This window comes from Lates calcarifer, linkage group LG18 (assembly GCF_001640805.2).
Source record: "Lates calcarifer isolate ASB-BC8 linkage group LG18, TLL_Latcal_v3, whole genome shotgun sequence".
Taxonomy (NCBI): Eukaryota; Metazoa; Chordata; class Actinopteri; family Centropomidae; genus Lates; species Lates calcarifer.
Genome location: NC_066850.1, coordinates 17,682,799 through 17,699,420, shown reverse-complemented (window position 1 = coordinate 17,699,420; position 16,622 = coordinate 17,682,799). Strand labels below are relative to the sequence as shown.

Genomic DNA, 16,622 nt, shown 5'->3' with positions numbered 1-16,622 from the left:
TTTTCATCCAAACGAGGCATGAATTTTAACAAAATTTTTAGAAATTCTGGAAAAGGCATTGCAAACAGGGATTAGAATTTTCCATCACTACAATGAATTTTCATCAGTTGGACTCCAGAGAGAGATCAGCGCAGATCTGATGGGGAACTAAAGGGGGATTGGTGTTTGACACTGTAAGCCCAGCAGCTGTATGAAACCATAAGATATAGAATGAAGGCTGTTTGAAACATATATAGGGAGTTACCAATTGCAGATATTCATATGGCTAAGGGCACACTGCCTGCTTTTTTCTCCACTGCCTCCACCTTTTTTACATGAAAACCTATGTTTTTTTTTGGTGTGTGCCTATCATAAGACCCTGCTGTATGTGTGTTCCGGGACTGGGCTCACTGGCCAATCACAAGCTTGTTATTTTATGCATTAAGAAATGCGTCTAGACTAATGCAAAAATAGTGTGTGGCAGTCACATTAACTCTCGTTAACGTTCCACACAGATCTGCTGTTTTTGTCTGTCGCTATTTGAGTCTGTTAGTTTCAGTGAATGTTTCAGCCCCCGTGTTTCATGTACAAAATGATTAACTCCTTAAGTCTGTTTCCATTGCACTTTATTGCATTTTGCTTTTATGAATACACCTACTTTTTCACTTCAGCTTAGTATAAAAGTTTTTTGTCAATATTTCAAGATTTTGGAGAATTTCCACTCATGCACATAAAAACAGTTGGAGAATACCACTTACTTGTTTTTACCATTCAGTGCCAACCCTTTTTATATTATTTCTTTCTACAATATCATCATGGCAGCTATGGTATGGTTATGGTTACTGAAGGATTGTGGTTATGACAAAGGTTAGGCAACTAAAACACTCTCCTCAAGTTGATTCTCATCGAAAATTAAATATAAGTTACATCATTAAATGCAGGCCTCATCTCAAATGATTATCTATCACATCCTCGTCCTCCTCTTTTCATGATCTCCCACCCTTGGGTTGAAATTTGACTCCCTTTTTCCTTCTCTTTCTCTGTCATTTACTACCTTCTTCTGTCCTCCTCTGTCCATTTCTATCAAACAACATGGCCTCAATTTTCCTGCTTCCTCTCTTCCTTGTTCTGCGGCTACTGCAGACTGATGTTCTTTCCCATCACCTCCAGAGGAACCTTATTTACCTGGACAGCCAGGTGAGAACTTCTAAGCGAAAATATGGATTCATGTCTGTTTCTGGCTTATTCTATTCCTGTCTTTATTTCATGTTACTTTTCTTTGCCTGTTTACCAGAAATCATCAAATCTAAACAAAATGTTGGTTTACCACAAATGAAACATGGTGTAGAGTGTGTCAAGCGTGTTAGAGCAGTCCATAGGTCATTTCCACTTAAAGGTGGACCTATATACTGTTATGTTTTAATGCTACATAGCTAAGCACTAGTTTAAGTGTATCACCTCACGCTACATCTATATTTAACCAACTACATTTATAGCATACTGAAATGAAATGAAACCAATGTCTGGAAGGTAAATGTAAAGGACTACACCATAGCAAATCAGCTACAAAATGCATTAACACTGGTTAGTCCCTCGAAGGATAGATAGTTTAAATAGCTATCAGAGTAACGCTGTTGTAATTTTCTGAGCCATCACAACCTTTATATATGCACACTGCTTGGAGCTGCACTAAACATCACTCACAGCCTTATTTGTATGTACCCAAGTGCAGCAACACTCAACCTTGCTGATTGCCTACAAATATCAGCCTTGTACACTCCAGAACAGCTCAAACAACAAACTAAGGGAAGTGTTGGAATGTAAATGTGCTTATCAAAAATCTGTTTCCATGGAGCCTTTATAGGAAGAGGAGGGACTCTGTTTCCAGAATGTTAAAGATGTCAATGGTGAACAACAACTAGATGAACAAGTTATTTAATTGTGACAAGTATTTGTTATTTGCCCAAACTGTTTCTGTCACTAATGTTAAATAATATGGATGTTCTCACTATAATCTCATTAACATTGTATGTATTGCATGCTCATGGTGCCAGGCTAATTGGAAGGAAAACATAACCAGTCGTCAGTTCACAGAGGCATAGCCTGATCATGACAGGCATCTAAATGTGCTGTTTATTTTTGGCTGGTAGGTTAGAATTTGCCTTCCCACAGTTCTTGCATTATTGAATACGACTGCTTGGCTCTGAAAAGGTCATGTGCTTTGGGGAGAGAATAGCCTCGGACAGTCTATGTAGGAGGGAGCAACTAGCAGCTTGGATGCTACTTGGGAAAATTAAAAAATAGTTCTTCACAAAGTGCAAAGAAATTATTTCAGGAGCTTGGTTGGCAAAAATTGTTATCCTCTGTCAGTCATCTGGATTCATGTACATTAAAGATGGTCAGTGGAAATCTCCTTTTATTTTCTGGAAAACATGAGGATATATTTGGAATGTCTGCAATGCATGACCACACCAATAAAATGTAACATGAAATATAACAAAGGTGGACATAGATATCTCAAGCATCATTTCAAGTCTCTGCTAGTACGTGTTCAAAATTTTGGGGCCAATTCAAAATGGACATGTGGAAAACCTACCCAAAACCAACACACATAAATTCATTTTCACACCTAATCCAAAAGAGACTATAGGACAGTCCCAAGGCAAAACAGCAGTACCCTAATGGACACATTTAGACATGGATCTGACCCAGCTTGAGTCCTTGGTTGTGTATTGCTTATACAAAACCAAAAGGACCCATAGAAAGCTCACGTGCTTCACTGAATTTAAACCAATGGCTGTCTGGAAACACTTTTGAAAATGTCAAACCTTTGATGTGCCTTGAAAAAAAATGTTCTTAGGTGGGTATTTTTAATAAGTTGGGTAATGTTGGAATAAACACAGGTTACAACTTCTCTTCACTTTAACATTGGGGTTAAGGGTTTGGGTTGATCAGAAAGTGCTAAGATTTGGATTGATCAGTGAGCGGTGAGGTTAGAGTCGTTCAGTGAGCTAGAGAGCAGAACACTTATAGCTGTGTTATTACACCCTTGTATCCTCTTTCTCCATGGTGCTCCACTAGACGAAGGAGAATGAGCCTCTAATCTTCATGATTCACACTATGATCGAGAACTCTGCACCGAGGCCACAACTCTACCAGCAAGTAAGGTCTTTGGCAGGCTCTGGTTTGAGACGATGTCAAGGCAGTCCATTTATCTTTTGGCATACTGTATTTGTCACTGTTGTTGGGTCAAAAACTCATGGCAGTAATGCAATTTTTTGTTCATCTATTTTCAAAGGTTTTCATTAAAACAAAATTTGAGTTTTTGCTCGACAACAAGCACATTTCAGTCAACTTAGATTGAAGAGTTCAGTCTCAAAGAGAAATAACTTATGTATGTATACCTATATTACAACTATCATAACCTCCATGTAGTTTTGGGTTTGTTTTCCCAAAATGAAAAAATATATCTGTTGTTGCTAAAAGAACTCTTTAATTTTAAATTGACTCAGCTGAAGCAGACTCAAACCAGATCTTTGCCATGGTACCCCAGTGGTTGCATATCCTCGTCCTCCCCCCTCCACCATCAACCTCTTGTCTCACCACTTTGGATGCAGTCAGTCCATCCATCAGGCAGTTGTTACACAGTGATCCTTCCCAGATGTCATCACAGCATTATTTCAGGTGTATCCGAAATTGTTTTTGGTTCCAGCACATCTCATTCATTGCTTTATGTTTGATACTGTTGGAATTGACCTGAAGCGAGCATGGCTTATGGTGTAATGCTACATAGTCATGGAATTCTCCTCCCACTGTCTGTCTTCATACAGCATTGTTCATTGTTGGGTAACATTTTAGAAATGCTTGGACTGTTTGGATGTGTTTGTTCTAGAAGTTAAATTGTTTAGATGTTCTGTGGCTCTGCCTGAGAATAATCCTCTTTACTAGTAGTAGAAATTATATAATGCATCTTTAAATAGGTATTCATTAAGTCAAAGTTTTTGACATCCTCTGTAGCAGTATATTCATATTTCTTGACTTCCTCCAGTTTATGTAGTATGAGGTAATCTATGGAACCATTCAGTGTAAAAAAATTTGCAGTAGTTTAAATATTCTGTAGTTAAACAATATGTTGCTTTGCAACTGTGCTTTGCTGCAACCTTTGCAGTAGTTGAGTTTGCCCAAGTGTCATTGCAGTTTTAGTCTACAAACTAAGACATTGACTGTGAAACCTCAGCACAGCGGTGATACCCCATACAGGTCTGACTGGATGGATTTCAGCTTCATCCAGATCCAGATCCAGATCTAGATCAACAACTGACTTATTAAGATTTATTATTAAAGTACAGTACTTTACAATGTGCCCAGTGAAATAACTTTAATACAACCCCTGGATTCCCTCTGTGTGGTTTGTTCCATCACATCTCAGCTGTATTTCCTGGAGCAACATAATATTGTGGACTGTAAAACTCAGTCAGGGGAGTTGTCAGATGATTTTATCACTTCACTCCAGACCGCAAAAAATCTGCCCTCATCTATCACCTTCTGTCTGAGCCAACAACCATTCCTTTTACCTTTTTTTAAGAGGAAATGGCAGGACACATCAGTCACTGCAGGGTGGTTTACATTTATGCTATGTGGGAAAGCTGCTCAGTCGCATTATACTGCTGCTTTAGAGAGTTTTTAGTCAGCGATTTTTGGTTTGATGGTGCACTGAATCTGTTGTGGTAATAAGGTCAGCTGTTTTTATTCATTTGATTGTTTTTGTGTCCCTATGTCTGAATTTAACATACACTGTTAAACTGTGGAAAACAATTCTTATATTTTTCTCTGCTACATTGCTGCCATAGGGGTTCTCAACAGTATTTTTCATGCAAATGCACTGACTGGTCCTGTAAGAGACCCAGTCAATAGTCTGCATGATTGATCAGGACTCCACAACAGAAACATAGTTGGGTCATTCAGGTTTTTCTCCAACCCCTCCAAACCTTTCAAAGTGACTAAGACATGTAAACACACCAATTGAAAAACAGAGAGAGATTCTAAGAAAACCATGGAGGACATGCTGCAATCGGATTAATTTATCTTTTGGTATGAAAACTCAAGGTCATTATTCTCTCTTAAATCTTCTATGCATTAGGGAGCACTAATGCCACAGGACTTCATGGGTGAACTGAGATGAACAGCATGGAGCATGAATGCTCTTTGCACATGTCAGATTGTTTTGCCTTGAGTTAGGTCTCCCAGGCAGACTTTGTCCTCCAGCTGCATGTATAAATCCAGTCTGCTGCAGTAGGATTGGCTGACATAGCAAATAACACATTATGATCAAACTGGTTTTTGCTCCTCTGACAAGTCTAACGTTTCACTAATCGAGATTGATTGCTGTATTTACATCTCAAACCACAAGTCACTAAATTAAAAAATAGAATAAAATAAAACATTTGTCAATTGAATATAATTTTAGTCACTAAAGTTCATTCTTGTCTCAGGAACATTGTCTGTTGCTGTCTGTGCTTGATGTTCAATTGTTGTGTCTTTTACTAGAATCACAAAATAACACAGGTCCTTCAGTCAGAATTCATAAAGCTCAAGGTAAAAAAGTCCCCCAGAAACCCATCGCTAATAACCAAGCTTAAAGGTCCTCCAGGCATGCTCCAGATATATGAAAACTGGTTTTTCCATTAAGAGGTTCAATTATCTGGCTAGAAATTGAAAAGATGGACAACAATGACACCTGCGCCCCCTCCTTAACTGAAAAATCCAGAATCTATGAATAGACAAATATTTTTATTTAAAAGAATTTAAGCACTGGATACAAGATATCTCCCACATCACTGAAAGACCATGCTCAATTTATGTGCAAAGCAGGCTTCAAGTATACACATCACATTTGTGTAAGTTGCCTATGGGAACAGGACTGGCTTTAAAACAATAATGTCACAGGTAACCACCTTAAACTCAGATTTTTGGTGAGCAAAATTCTTCCCCCACCCTCCGCTCTGAACATAATGTCATTCTGTACATTCAAGAGGTGCAGACGTCCTCTCTGTCACTAGGGAAATTACACGTTTGGATTTGATTAATATATATAATAGTGTGGAGTTTAATTTTATCTTTATTAGTGTGCATCTGTCCTCTCGAGCCACACCTCCCTCTGTTTTTCTCTCCATTATAATATTCAGCCACAGTATCCCTGGTAACACCTGGGTAAACAGCTTCAAGGGAAATTACACAAGATTAGTGAATATGCACAGAGCACTCATCCCTTCATCCCCTCACTCACTGCCTCTGGAATGAACAGCAGGAGGCAAACTATGAAGAGTTTCTCTCCTCAATCTACAGCATTTGGGGAATTCTTGTATTTCCAGAAAGATAGCAGATTAGTCATCCCTTTGGTTAAGGCAGACAGACTGCTTCCTCCATTCACTGGAAAACATTAAGAACAAAAATGAAAATGTCAGGTCATTCTTTTCCTCCCCTGATTGCATAAAGCAGCATTTTGGGTAGAGAACTCTTCATGGCTGGAGCTCTCTGCTCTCCATCCTGACAGATGTGTTGTTGTTGCCCCCTGCTGTCTGTCGCTGACTGTGCTTCCTCTTTTTCAGATCAGCCCAGACGACTTTAAAGACAGCTCCTTCATCCAACGCACAGAGGACGCCGACATAGATGTAAGACAAGCACAGCCTTCAGTGGTATATTTTATATAGTTTCAAATAAAATTTGGTTCATGTGCGTGTTTGTGTGTGTATGCGTTAGACCAAGCTGAGCAGACTGTGTGAGCAGGACAAGGCAGTGAGGATGCAGGAGGAGAAACTGCAGCAGCTACACAGAGAAAAGGTACAGTTGTCAGTGTGTGTATTAATGTTTTTATCTTGAGCATGTATGTGTATGTAGTATGTACAATAATAATTAGTTGTGTATGTGTGTGTGCAATGTGTGGGGCAGCACACTCTGGAGACGGCCCTGCTGTCAGCCAGTCAGGAGCTGAGTGAACAGAGCGGCTCCAACGCTGCAGCCACGCAGAGCCTGGTCCAGCAGAGGGACGTGCTGCAGAACGGCCTGCTCAGCACCTGCAGAGAGCTGTCCAGAGTCAACACTGTGAGCACACCATCCAGCACCATCAAAGATGTCGCTGTGCTTTTTTATTTTCAGTAGTCAAAATAGCTTTTTTCTTCTAATTCTTCTGGAGAATCACATATTTTTCCAGGCATGTCAAGTGGATTTTTCAGTTTTGTAGGCATGTAGGGATTAAAATCAAAATGTTTTCCTTTGAGAAGTAGACATTCAGGCATACGTGCACATGCACACGCAAGTCAAGGACACACACACACACACAACAACCCTGCTGTTGGCTGGTGTCCTCGTTTCAGGAGTTGGAGCGCTCCTGGAGGGAGTACGACAGGCTGGAGGCAGATGTCACTCTGGCCAAGTCCAACCTGCTGGAGCAGCTGGAGGCCCTGGGTAGCCCACAGGTAACACACACACACACACACACACACATACTCACACATTTCTTCATCTGCTGTGATCAAGCTATTAACAGCATTTGTGTGTGTGTGTGTTTTTGTGTCCTCAGACAGAGCCTCCAAGCCAGCGGCACATCCAGATCCAAAAGGAGCTGTGGAGGATCCAGGATGTGATGGAGGCTCTGACCAAAAATAAACCACAGAGGAGCACAGACAACAGTAAGAGTCTAGAATGATGCTCGGATGAGAAACACTCTCAGATTCATTTGATATTTATCTGATGTGATTTACAGTGAGGGGAGGTCTGGTGTCTTGCCTCAGGGACACTGACAAAACTGGCTGTGACAAGAATCCTTTTTGTGTCTTTCTGCTCCACTGCTTTCTTCCACAAATGATGTAATATCCAGTCTGTAATTGCGGTTAAATGAAGGAACTTTGAGAATGAAAAATGAATTTTTATGAAGTACCTCTACTTGATACAACTCTGATACTTTATTTTGGACATAAAAACCTGTTTGGGATGTAAAATTAATGTCTACAGGTGTCTGTTGTTATGGAAATTGCTGAAGTCCCTTTCCTCTTTTCTCCATATTCCTTGTCCTCAGCAGATTTTCCTGGTTCCAAACCTCTCTCCAGTATCCAGAAGAACGAAGTAAGGCAGCATCCCAGCCCACACAGCACATGCTAACAACCACACTACACCACTCTCTAAGCTGATTAACATTTGGTTTAGCCTCTGGGCTCTTGAAACCCTTTTGAACACAGAGAGAGTCTATGATTTTGCCATAGTACCCAACAGGGGTGTAATGGTATGTGCATTCATCCCATCATAAAGCTGGTTGTCTGAGAGTCACCAAGCTAACAATCTAATGTTAGAGACTTACCATGAAGCTTGTGGCCAGGAATATAAAATGAGTGGAATATAGAGAACTGAATTGTTGTCCTTCACAATTGCACACTAAACGTGTTTAGAATGATTTCCTTCATACCAGACAGCAACTGGTTTCAGACTAATTCAGTGGCTTCAAAAATCTATTTGCTGAATCTTGGACCTTGCCTGAGCTGCCTGAGGCAGCTAATTTATCACTGTGACCTTTTTTAGTGATGCAGTTGTAAGCAGGCAATGATTAAAAAAATCCTTGTTGGTGTGTTTATTATTTATCCAACATTCAAGACTTTAGAGTTTAATATCGACCTTTTTTTCAGGAAAAAAAAAAAAAACTCATTTGCTGTCTGGAAGATTTGTTTTCGCAGTTTCGGATATACAGACCTCAGAGCCACCCACAGATATTTATACATTCCTCTGCAGTTCCCCTCAGCTCTACGAAGCATTTTAGAATCTTCCAGCTCAGTGTTTCCGTCTTATGGCTCACACCTTTACTGTTTTGGTTCAGTGAAAAAGCTCTGTACACTACCTGCTCAGCACCAGAGAGCAGACAGACAAAGATACTGTACTACTGTAGATACTGTATCTAGGAGTTGGTGGAGACCCAAAACACTCGCTCAAAGAAGAGCAGATACTGGACTTACATTCATCAGGTGGTCACAAACACCTACAAATGAATGAAATGTTGCTCCATGTCTCATGGATGTATACAGAGGCATCAGTTTGCTAGCATGTTCACCATATCTGTTTTCTATGGAATATGTCACGGTTGTATTTTTAGCTGCACTGCCCCCAAATGGCTAAAAATCAATAAATGCAGGTTTAAAGTTTCAGGACATGTAGAGGTGTCCTCACTAAAAACTGGAATGAGGACATCTCTACGTGTCCCACATTCAGGTCAACTTGAATCTTTGCGCTGACTTTCTAAAATTCAGTCTGCTCTCAGTGTGAACACACCCCAGAGTGTTCTTGAATTCAACAACAAGGAGACAGTTTAGAATATTAAAGTAGCCCCTGTTTGTATCTCCTAACCAGAAGTACAGTCCACTAATACCATATGATTTACTTGGAATGAGACCCATTATGTTAACTGTCAACAGGCAGTGACGCTGCTGCCACTCAGTCCCCTCGAGGAGGGCAACAGCGTGCCCCCCCGCCCTCCCCTTCCCCAGTACTACGACTCATCAGAGCGCCCCCCTCACGTGCCCCCCCACCACTCACACCCGAGCGGCCGCCTGCCCTCTCACACGCTCCGCCCCGAGGACCGCAAGGCTGGCTCTAGGAACGGAGCACACAGCGTAAGAACCGCTGACATGCCCCCCCCCCCCCCCCATCTGCTCCCTCCATCTTTGGTTCGCTGTGACCGCCATCCATCAGCACCCTGCATCTGAACGCTTCATTTCAGTGGGTTTTACATTCATTTTCATCATCACCTCGTCACACCTCGGCTCCATCTAAAGACTGAATTAATGTACAGTAAAGTGACTCATTCTTCAACCAGTGCCATTCTGGATAGACATAACCCATTCCAGCATTGCCCCCGCACCCCACCCCTCCCTTTTTTTTACCCCTGCAATCCATGCTCCATCCAGCCACCACTGTCACTCACCTACATTCTGGTTCACTGTGGATTTCTGTGTGGAATTTCATTACTGTGAGGGTGATGTTTGGTAGTGTGGGTTATGATTTTGTTTTGAGTGCTTCTTGTGTCTACAGTCAAAAAACATTGATTTTTTTTTGATGCTGAGAGCCATTTACTGTAAGATCACAGTTATGTTTTTTAACAAGACAAGCTCAAATCTGCCTGTGTCTCCTCTGCAACTTTTTTGTTTCTTCAAGTCAAGACTACAAGATGTCATCCCAGAACTCAGAGTTTCTTCTTCCTAACTTTGCTTCCTATTCCTCTGACAAAATGTGAAGGCGACTGTAAGGAGACAAATCTGAGATTTTGAGAAAAAGACAAAGAAATTAACATATTTTCAGGAGAAAAGAAAAAAAGGTCATAATATTTTGTAAAGAAATGCTAAAAATGATCTGTTGTTTACTCCAAATAGATTATCAAACAGGTTTTTCATGAAGATTGGATTTATAGTCTGTTGGATGAGTGAAATTTTCCAACTTAGATACAAGATTTTTAGCCAGCAACAGCAATAAAAAATCATCCAAAAAAAGCCATTCTGTTTCCACATAGATTTAGTGGGGCGAAGAAAGAACCACTGAAAATCCCTGCATTTTGTAGATGTTGCTACATGTGTAGGTATGTGTCTGACTGCTGCTACAAGGTGCGTTCTCTGACCCTCTCCTCTCACCCTCACAGCAAGCTCCAGACTATCGGCTGTACAAGAGTGAGCCTGAGCTCACCACAGTGAAGGAGGAAGTGGATGAGGCCAACGGTGAGGACAAGGAAAAGACAGAAACCTCTGCTGAGAGTAAAGACACTGCAGCTGCAAAAGGTACTTTAGTGATTGGTGGATAATCTCATTTTAAGTGGTGTGACATTCACTGGTACCCATATACTGTTCCCTTATCAGGACCTATGAGTACTCACATCTCTTCTGTTGTCCTGTCCAATGGTGGGATGTCCATAAGTGTTACTATTATTTAACAGCCTCATTCTCCATTGTTGGTCTTTTTTTTTTTATACTCCTGCTTTCAACCCACTAACAACCACAGCTAAAAGAACAAAAGTTGTCCAGTATGAAGTCGCCAAGCTTCTTCAAACAGCTGGCCCCAAAGTCTTAGGGACAAGCTCTATGTATAAATGACTTCTGTAGAGCTCAGACCGCTTGCACTAATATTTACTCTTTAGCTGAAGTCCATGTTTCTTAAATCTCTGGAGGTTTCTCACCACAAGTTAGCATGACACATCATCACAAGGGCCACAATTATGAGAAAAACCCTGAGTGAAAAATATTAACATTTTCCTTGAACAGTTAACAGGTGTTAGCAGCTGTTTAACAGGTGCTGCTTGGTAGGATTCTGAAGTTCTCAGACTCAACTAACTCCTTAACGTATTATTTCTCTGGGTTTACTGAATACAGTATCAATATTAAAGTCATTCTAAAAGAACAGACTGAAAAACAAATGTCAGCTAACATCATATTTTTTCACTATTTTTATTTGTAAAATATGGATGCTACAGTAATTGACTGAAATTACAATCAAACTGATTTATTATTATTATTCAAAACTACAGCTTGTTTTAAACAGTAACAATGTCTCGGACTCTCTCCTGTTCTTCCTAACATTCCTTTGACATGTTTTGTATCCTTTGTGAAATGGAGCGTGATTAAATGTTCTGCCACAACATGAGCAATTAGCCTGACCGCAGTGTTTGTCTGCTAATGTGTAAGTAAAAGCATTCCATACCGTCTCTCCAACAGTGCCCCCCCACCCAGTGGGCATTGTCCCTCCCAGGACCAAATCTCCCATGAGCCCTCCCGAGTCCTCCACCATCGCTTCCTACGTCACGTTGAGGAAGACCAAGAAGCCTGAATCCAGATCGGTAAGTTTTGCTTTGAGGATCAACCGAGGCACAAAACCTGTTTAGATGAAATGACTCGATTTGAATCCACAAATGTGTCAGAAACAGCCCAGAGAGATCACTGCTTTGTTTGAGCCACAGCTCTGTAGACTCTTAATCTCCCCTGTTAAGGAGGAAACACACAGCATGTACAATAACATGCCACTGTATCAGTCTGTCTCACTCAGTCCAGGCAGTAAACAGCCTGCAGGAACCATCACATGTTTGCTAGTGTTGCTAAATGTAGTTTCTCCTCCTCCCCTTAGCCTCACTGCCTTTCTTCTCTTCTCATCGCTGCAGTTTCCTGTTTGAATCTGTCTCGGGCTCTGTGTTGATTTAGCCATCAAACACACTCTTTTTCTTATTTGCTTTTGTCCATTGAATAAACAAAAAAAGAGCTTTTTTATTATTATTATATTGTTGTAGTGGAGGTTTCTGCTCCAGTCAGTTTTGTGCTGCTCTTTGGATGCAGTCTGAATAAACGTACAGAACAAAGCAGTTAAATGCCTCTTTTTAACTAAATATAACATCCAATCATCTTATAAAATGGAAATAAGGAAAAACTTCAAGTAGGGCAAGGAGAAGAAAACTTATAAGGGGAGCTAAGGACCACAGTGAAGAGTTCAGAAACACATTTCACATTAAAAGTCTGTGAGTGCCTCAGAGGGCATGAGTTTAATGTCAAGTGCCAGCAGCTGGAAATGTTGTGTTAGCATTAGTAGCAACCTAATCCAGCTCTGAAACAGCTGTAGGAGAGAGTGAACAGTAAACAGTGAGGCTGTTATTGATGAGACCAAATTACAAACAGTGATGCTGCATCATTTCCCATCAGCCCCTCTTGTTTAGGTATGCAGTTTTAATCAGTGCAGGAGTGGTGGACCACACACTGAAAACTTATGTAGAGAGGAAATTACTGAAAGTTAATACATTGGATGGCTGTTGCTGGAATAAGACACGTGAAATCAAAAATTTGTTTCAGTGAAAAGTATGCTGTGCTTTTCCATTTCTGCTGCACCAGTCTTTCACATTAAAAGCCTCCCGGTCTAGTTTAGTTGAGTTTATTTAAAAGGGGACAGTGCATTTTCATAAAACACATACATACATGGTTAAAAAAGCCAGAATTAGCCAGAAGGCTAGTTTTCATCTGTAGTCCCCTGGCCATGATGTAAAAAGGCAATAAAATACATCTACAATAAAAAAAAATAAAAAAAAAAACATATACAAACACTTGCTATACAATTAAAAAAAAAAATACGACATCACAACATGACATTTGATCACAACACAGGCTTATCTTCTCTTTTTTTTCAGTGTCTCAGAGGTCAAAGTAGATGTAGATGATAGTAGAAACTCAAAGTAACAGAGTAGTGCTGACCATTTCTTTTTTAATTGATCCATTATTTAAATACTATTATTGGATGATTTACAGTAAGAGGCAGTGATGTGAGCTACAGCACAAAGATGTGCAGGATCTGATGTAACTGTCCCTCATGGCTGTTATTATTATACTCACCTACACTACACCTACACTGCAGCACCATACCTCAGATATGAGACATACATGCTGACTGTAAACATTCACCCACTAGTCTAAACCCCTGCTGCTGCACTGTTCAGCTCACCAGTGCAAGAGTTGAAGGAAACAGACAACATACCGACACTTTTGCCAAGCAGCTCCAAAAATCTGTAGCAGTCATCCTCTGAGGGAGCGAATCCAATAATTATTCATAGAGGTTTCTTTGCTTTGGACAAAAGTTGACAAGATCGCCCGGACTGGCGCCGACGCCAGTGAAGCAAATCCTAAACAAGAGAAGACGAATGTAAATGCGTGAGTGTGGTTCTGTGCAGGACCGTCCCAGGAGTGCAGTGGATCAGATGGGTTTTGGGGAGCGAGAGGTGGGCAGGACGAGGATGAGTGTGGAGGAGCAGCTGGAGAGGATGAGGAGAAACCAGGAGGCTTCGTCGCTCCGAGAGAAGAGGAGGGAAACCCCATCCCGCTCACCCTCCTTCAGCAAAGACAACCCTTTTACTATCCTGCAGGTGATGCCCCCCCCCCCCCCTTACACACACACACATAACACACACACACACAGTAGATGTGTAAGCCTTAACTAGACTGCTTTAGCTTAGAAATAAGCTCTTGCTCGTGCTTAACTCCTCTTTGGGCCTTGAAAACATTTTCAATCTGTGAGTTAATTCAAATTTAAAGTTTGTGTGTGTGTGTGTGTGTGTGTGTGTGTGTGTGTGTGTGTGTGTGTCTGTAGACGCGTGCCCAGGCGGAGGGTGCCTGTGCAGACCCGCTGGAGCTGGAAGCAGCTCTGCAGCAGCTGAAGGTGGCTCACATGGAGCAGAGCAGGACGGCTGCTGAGGCTGCTGGGACTCACACAGAGAGAGCACTGACTGCTCCACAGGTTCATGGGGTACTTCATTCAAATGTTTATGCCGTAGTCACATTGAATAAGTCATTAACCTCAACATCTACTGACAACCAGTAACTGTAGCACCATGATGCAGTGCATTTTCATCCAAAACAAATGTAAATTTTCTGAATTGTAAAACCTTGACAAAAAACAGTGAAATGACATAAAATGAAATTGTCATGCAAGGATTTGACTGGTGACTGTACAAATTCTCTTTGGATATCCAGGAGGTGCAGAGAGCAGGGGAGGTGAAAAATGACGAATATGAGGAAACACAGCAGGACAGGGGTGTGACCCTGCAGAGTGTGAAGGAGCCACATGCAGATAATGAGGTACGCAGACAAGGACGCACAGACACTCATTTCACTCGTTTTGCTTTTCCTTGAGAGTTTAGAATCAAATGACTTGACATGGATAAGGCTGGATAAATCTGTTGCTGGCGGCACAGTGGTGCAGTGGTTAGCACTGTCACCTCACAACAAGAAGGTTCTGGGTTTGAGCCCAGGGCTTTTCTGTGTGGAGTTTACATGTTCTCCCTGTGCCTGTGTGGGTTCTCTCTGGGTTCTCCAGCTTCCCCCCACAGTCCAAACACATTCAGGTTAACTGGTGACTCTAAATTACCTGTAGGTGTGAATGTGAGTGTGAATGGTTGTTTGTCTATATGTGTTGGCCCCTGTGAGGGACTGGGGATCTGTACAGGGTGTACCCTGCCTCTTGCCCAATGTCAGCTGGGATAGGCTCCAGCCCCCCATGACCCTTATTGGATAAGTGGTATAGATAATAAATGAATGAATGAATGAAGTCTGTTGCTTTTCTTATTCCACAAATTCCATGAAAAGACCCAAACTAAAGATGTGTTGGACTGTCTCTGTGACTTCCCACAGAGAGAGGCTCTCAGCTCCAAACCTGCTGATTCCTGCTGAGGGTCTAATCTTTAAAAGCACCTAACTAATGTATTACTCTTTAAAAAAAAAAAGGCTCCATAAGCTCCTAAAATAACTTGTAACTGTAGTTTTTGCAGTCTGTACAGAGACACCTACTGTAGCAGGAACTACATTTTGTTTCTGTGATACAGGCACGAAACTTTACAGGTGTGTAGCTGAGCTCAAACTGAAGTCTGAGATCACAGATGGTCATTGACAGGTGCTGCAGTGGGTGTGATCCCATCACAAGATGGTTTCTATCTTGGAACTATTTTCAGCAGCGGATTAATCCACATTTGGTGCTGTAGTGAGTATTTGGGGCAGCGGGACGGTGTGTGTGGAACCGAGTCAAAATAAACTACAGTGTGTGTGTTCATGGTGATGAAGGAACATGTCGTTCACTACAGCAGTGTGGCTCATTAATGTTTTTAATAGCTCCAACAATGCAGCTCTATGGCACAGAGGATTAAGGTCTATCTTTAGATACATACACAGTAGTTGCATATAGAATGCATTCAGTATTAGATTGACTTGTCAAACGCTCATAGCTGTGATATGTTCTTCACACTGTGGACTGTTCTATGTTAGAAAAAAAACGCATCATTGGAGTGTGAACAAGCTCATGAACAGCTCAAACATATATAACTGTCGATGTGGGAAACAACAATTAGTTAACAGGAGCTGCTGGAGAGGCTGCAGGTGGTGGAGAATCAAAGCAATTCTATCACATTGCTTCACCATACACAGCTCTCACTGCTAAATTCACCGTCTGTAATCCCAAATCTGTCTGCCACACAGCAGCTAATCGGCCATAGTGGCCATTACATTTCTGAATGTAATCTGGGACAATAACAGAGGATTTGCGGGAATGTGGAGGAAGCCAGGTTGGCTTTAAGGGGTTTATCTCTGGGATTCAGCCAGGATTGGTAGCTGGGTCTGGGCTGCTCTCCAGTGAGATGCCACCCCGGAGCTCCATGGAGCCCAGAGTGTGTACAGCACCCTCATCCCACAGCAGAGAAACACTGACTTATTCATTTGTTTGTTCATTCATATTTTTTTTTTATTTCTTTAATTGTTTGTTTGTTTTCCCATTAATCTGCTCTTTTATCTTTTTCATTAATTATTTAATTATAGTTTTTTTCTCACTTGCTGCTTTATTTATTTACTTATCCCACTTATTCTAAGCCCATTGTCCTCTGTTATCAGATATTAAATGCAGTTAGATATTTCACTGTCTGCCAATATCCACATATACTTCTCTATAGTGATCAATATTTATTCATGTTCAATATTTATATTTATTCATGCTGTTTTTATAAAGTGGCGTAACAACTAAACTGAACTTAATTCACAGCATATCACAGCCAAGGAAAATATGCTAATTTCTCCATTTTTATGTGTGTGTGTGTGTGTGTGTGTGTG

General features: G+C 41.1%; 1 protein-coding gene across 1 annotated transcript in view; it reads left to right on the top strand.

The window, feature by feature from the left end:
• Positions 1–16,622, top strand: part of LOC108897472 (pleckstrin homology domain-containing family A member 5-like) — a 176,889-nt gene that overhangs the window by 154,989 nt on the left and 5,278 nt on the right. The window contains 14 exon segments of the mRNA XM_018697118.2: positions 1,123–1,176; positions 3,061–3,141; positions 6,588–6,650; positions 6,739–6,819; positions 6,928–7,080; positions 7,353–7,454; positions 7,559–7,667; positions 8,054–8,100; positions 9,435–9,632; positions 10,652–10,787; positions 11,718–11,839; positions 13,706–13,897; positions 14,122–14,277; positions 14,505–14,609. Of these exon segments, the coding sequence (XP_018552634.1) occupies positions 1,123–1,176; positions 3,061–3,141; positions 6,588–6,650; positions 6,739–6,819; positions 6,928–7,080; positions 7,353–7,454; positions 7,559–7,667; positions 8,054–8,100; positions 9,435–9,632; positions 10,652–10,787; positions 11,718–11,839; positions 13,706–13,897; positions 14,122–14,277; positions 14,505–14,609 (1,599 nt within the window).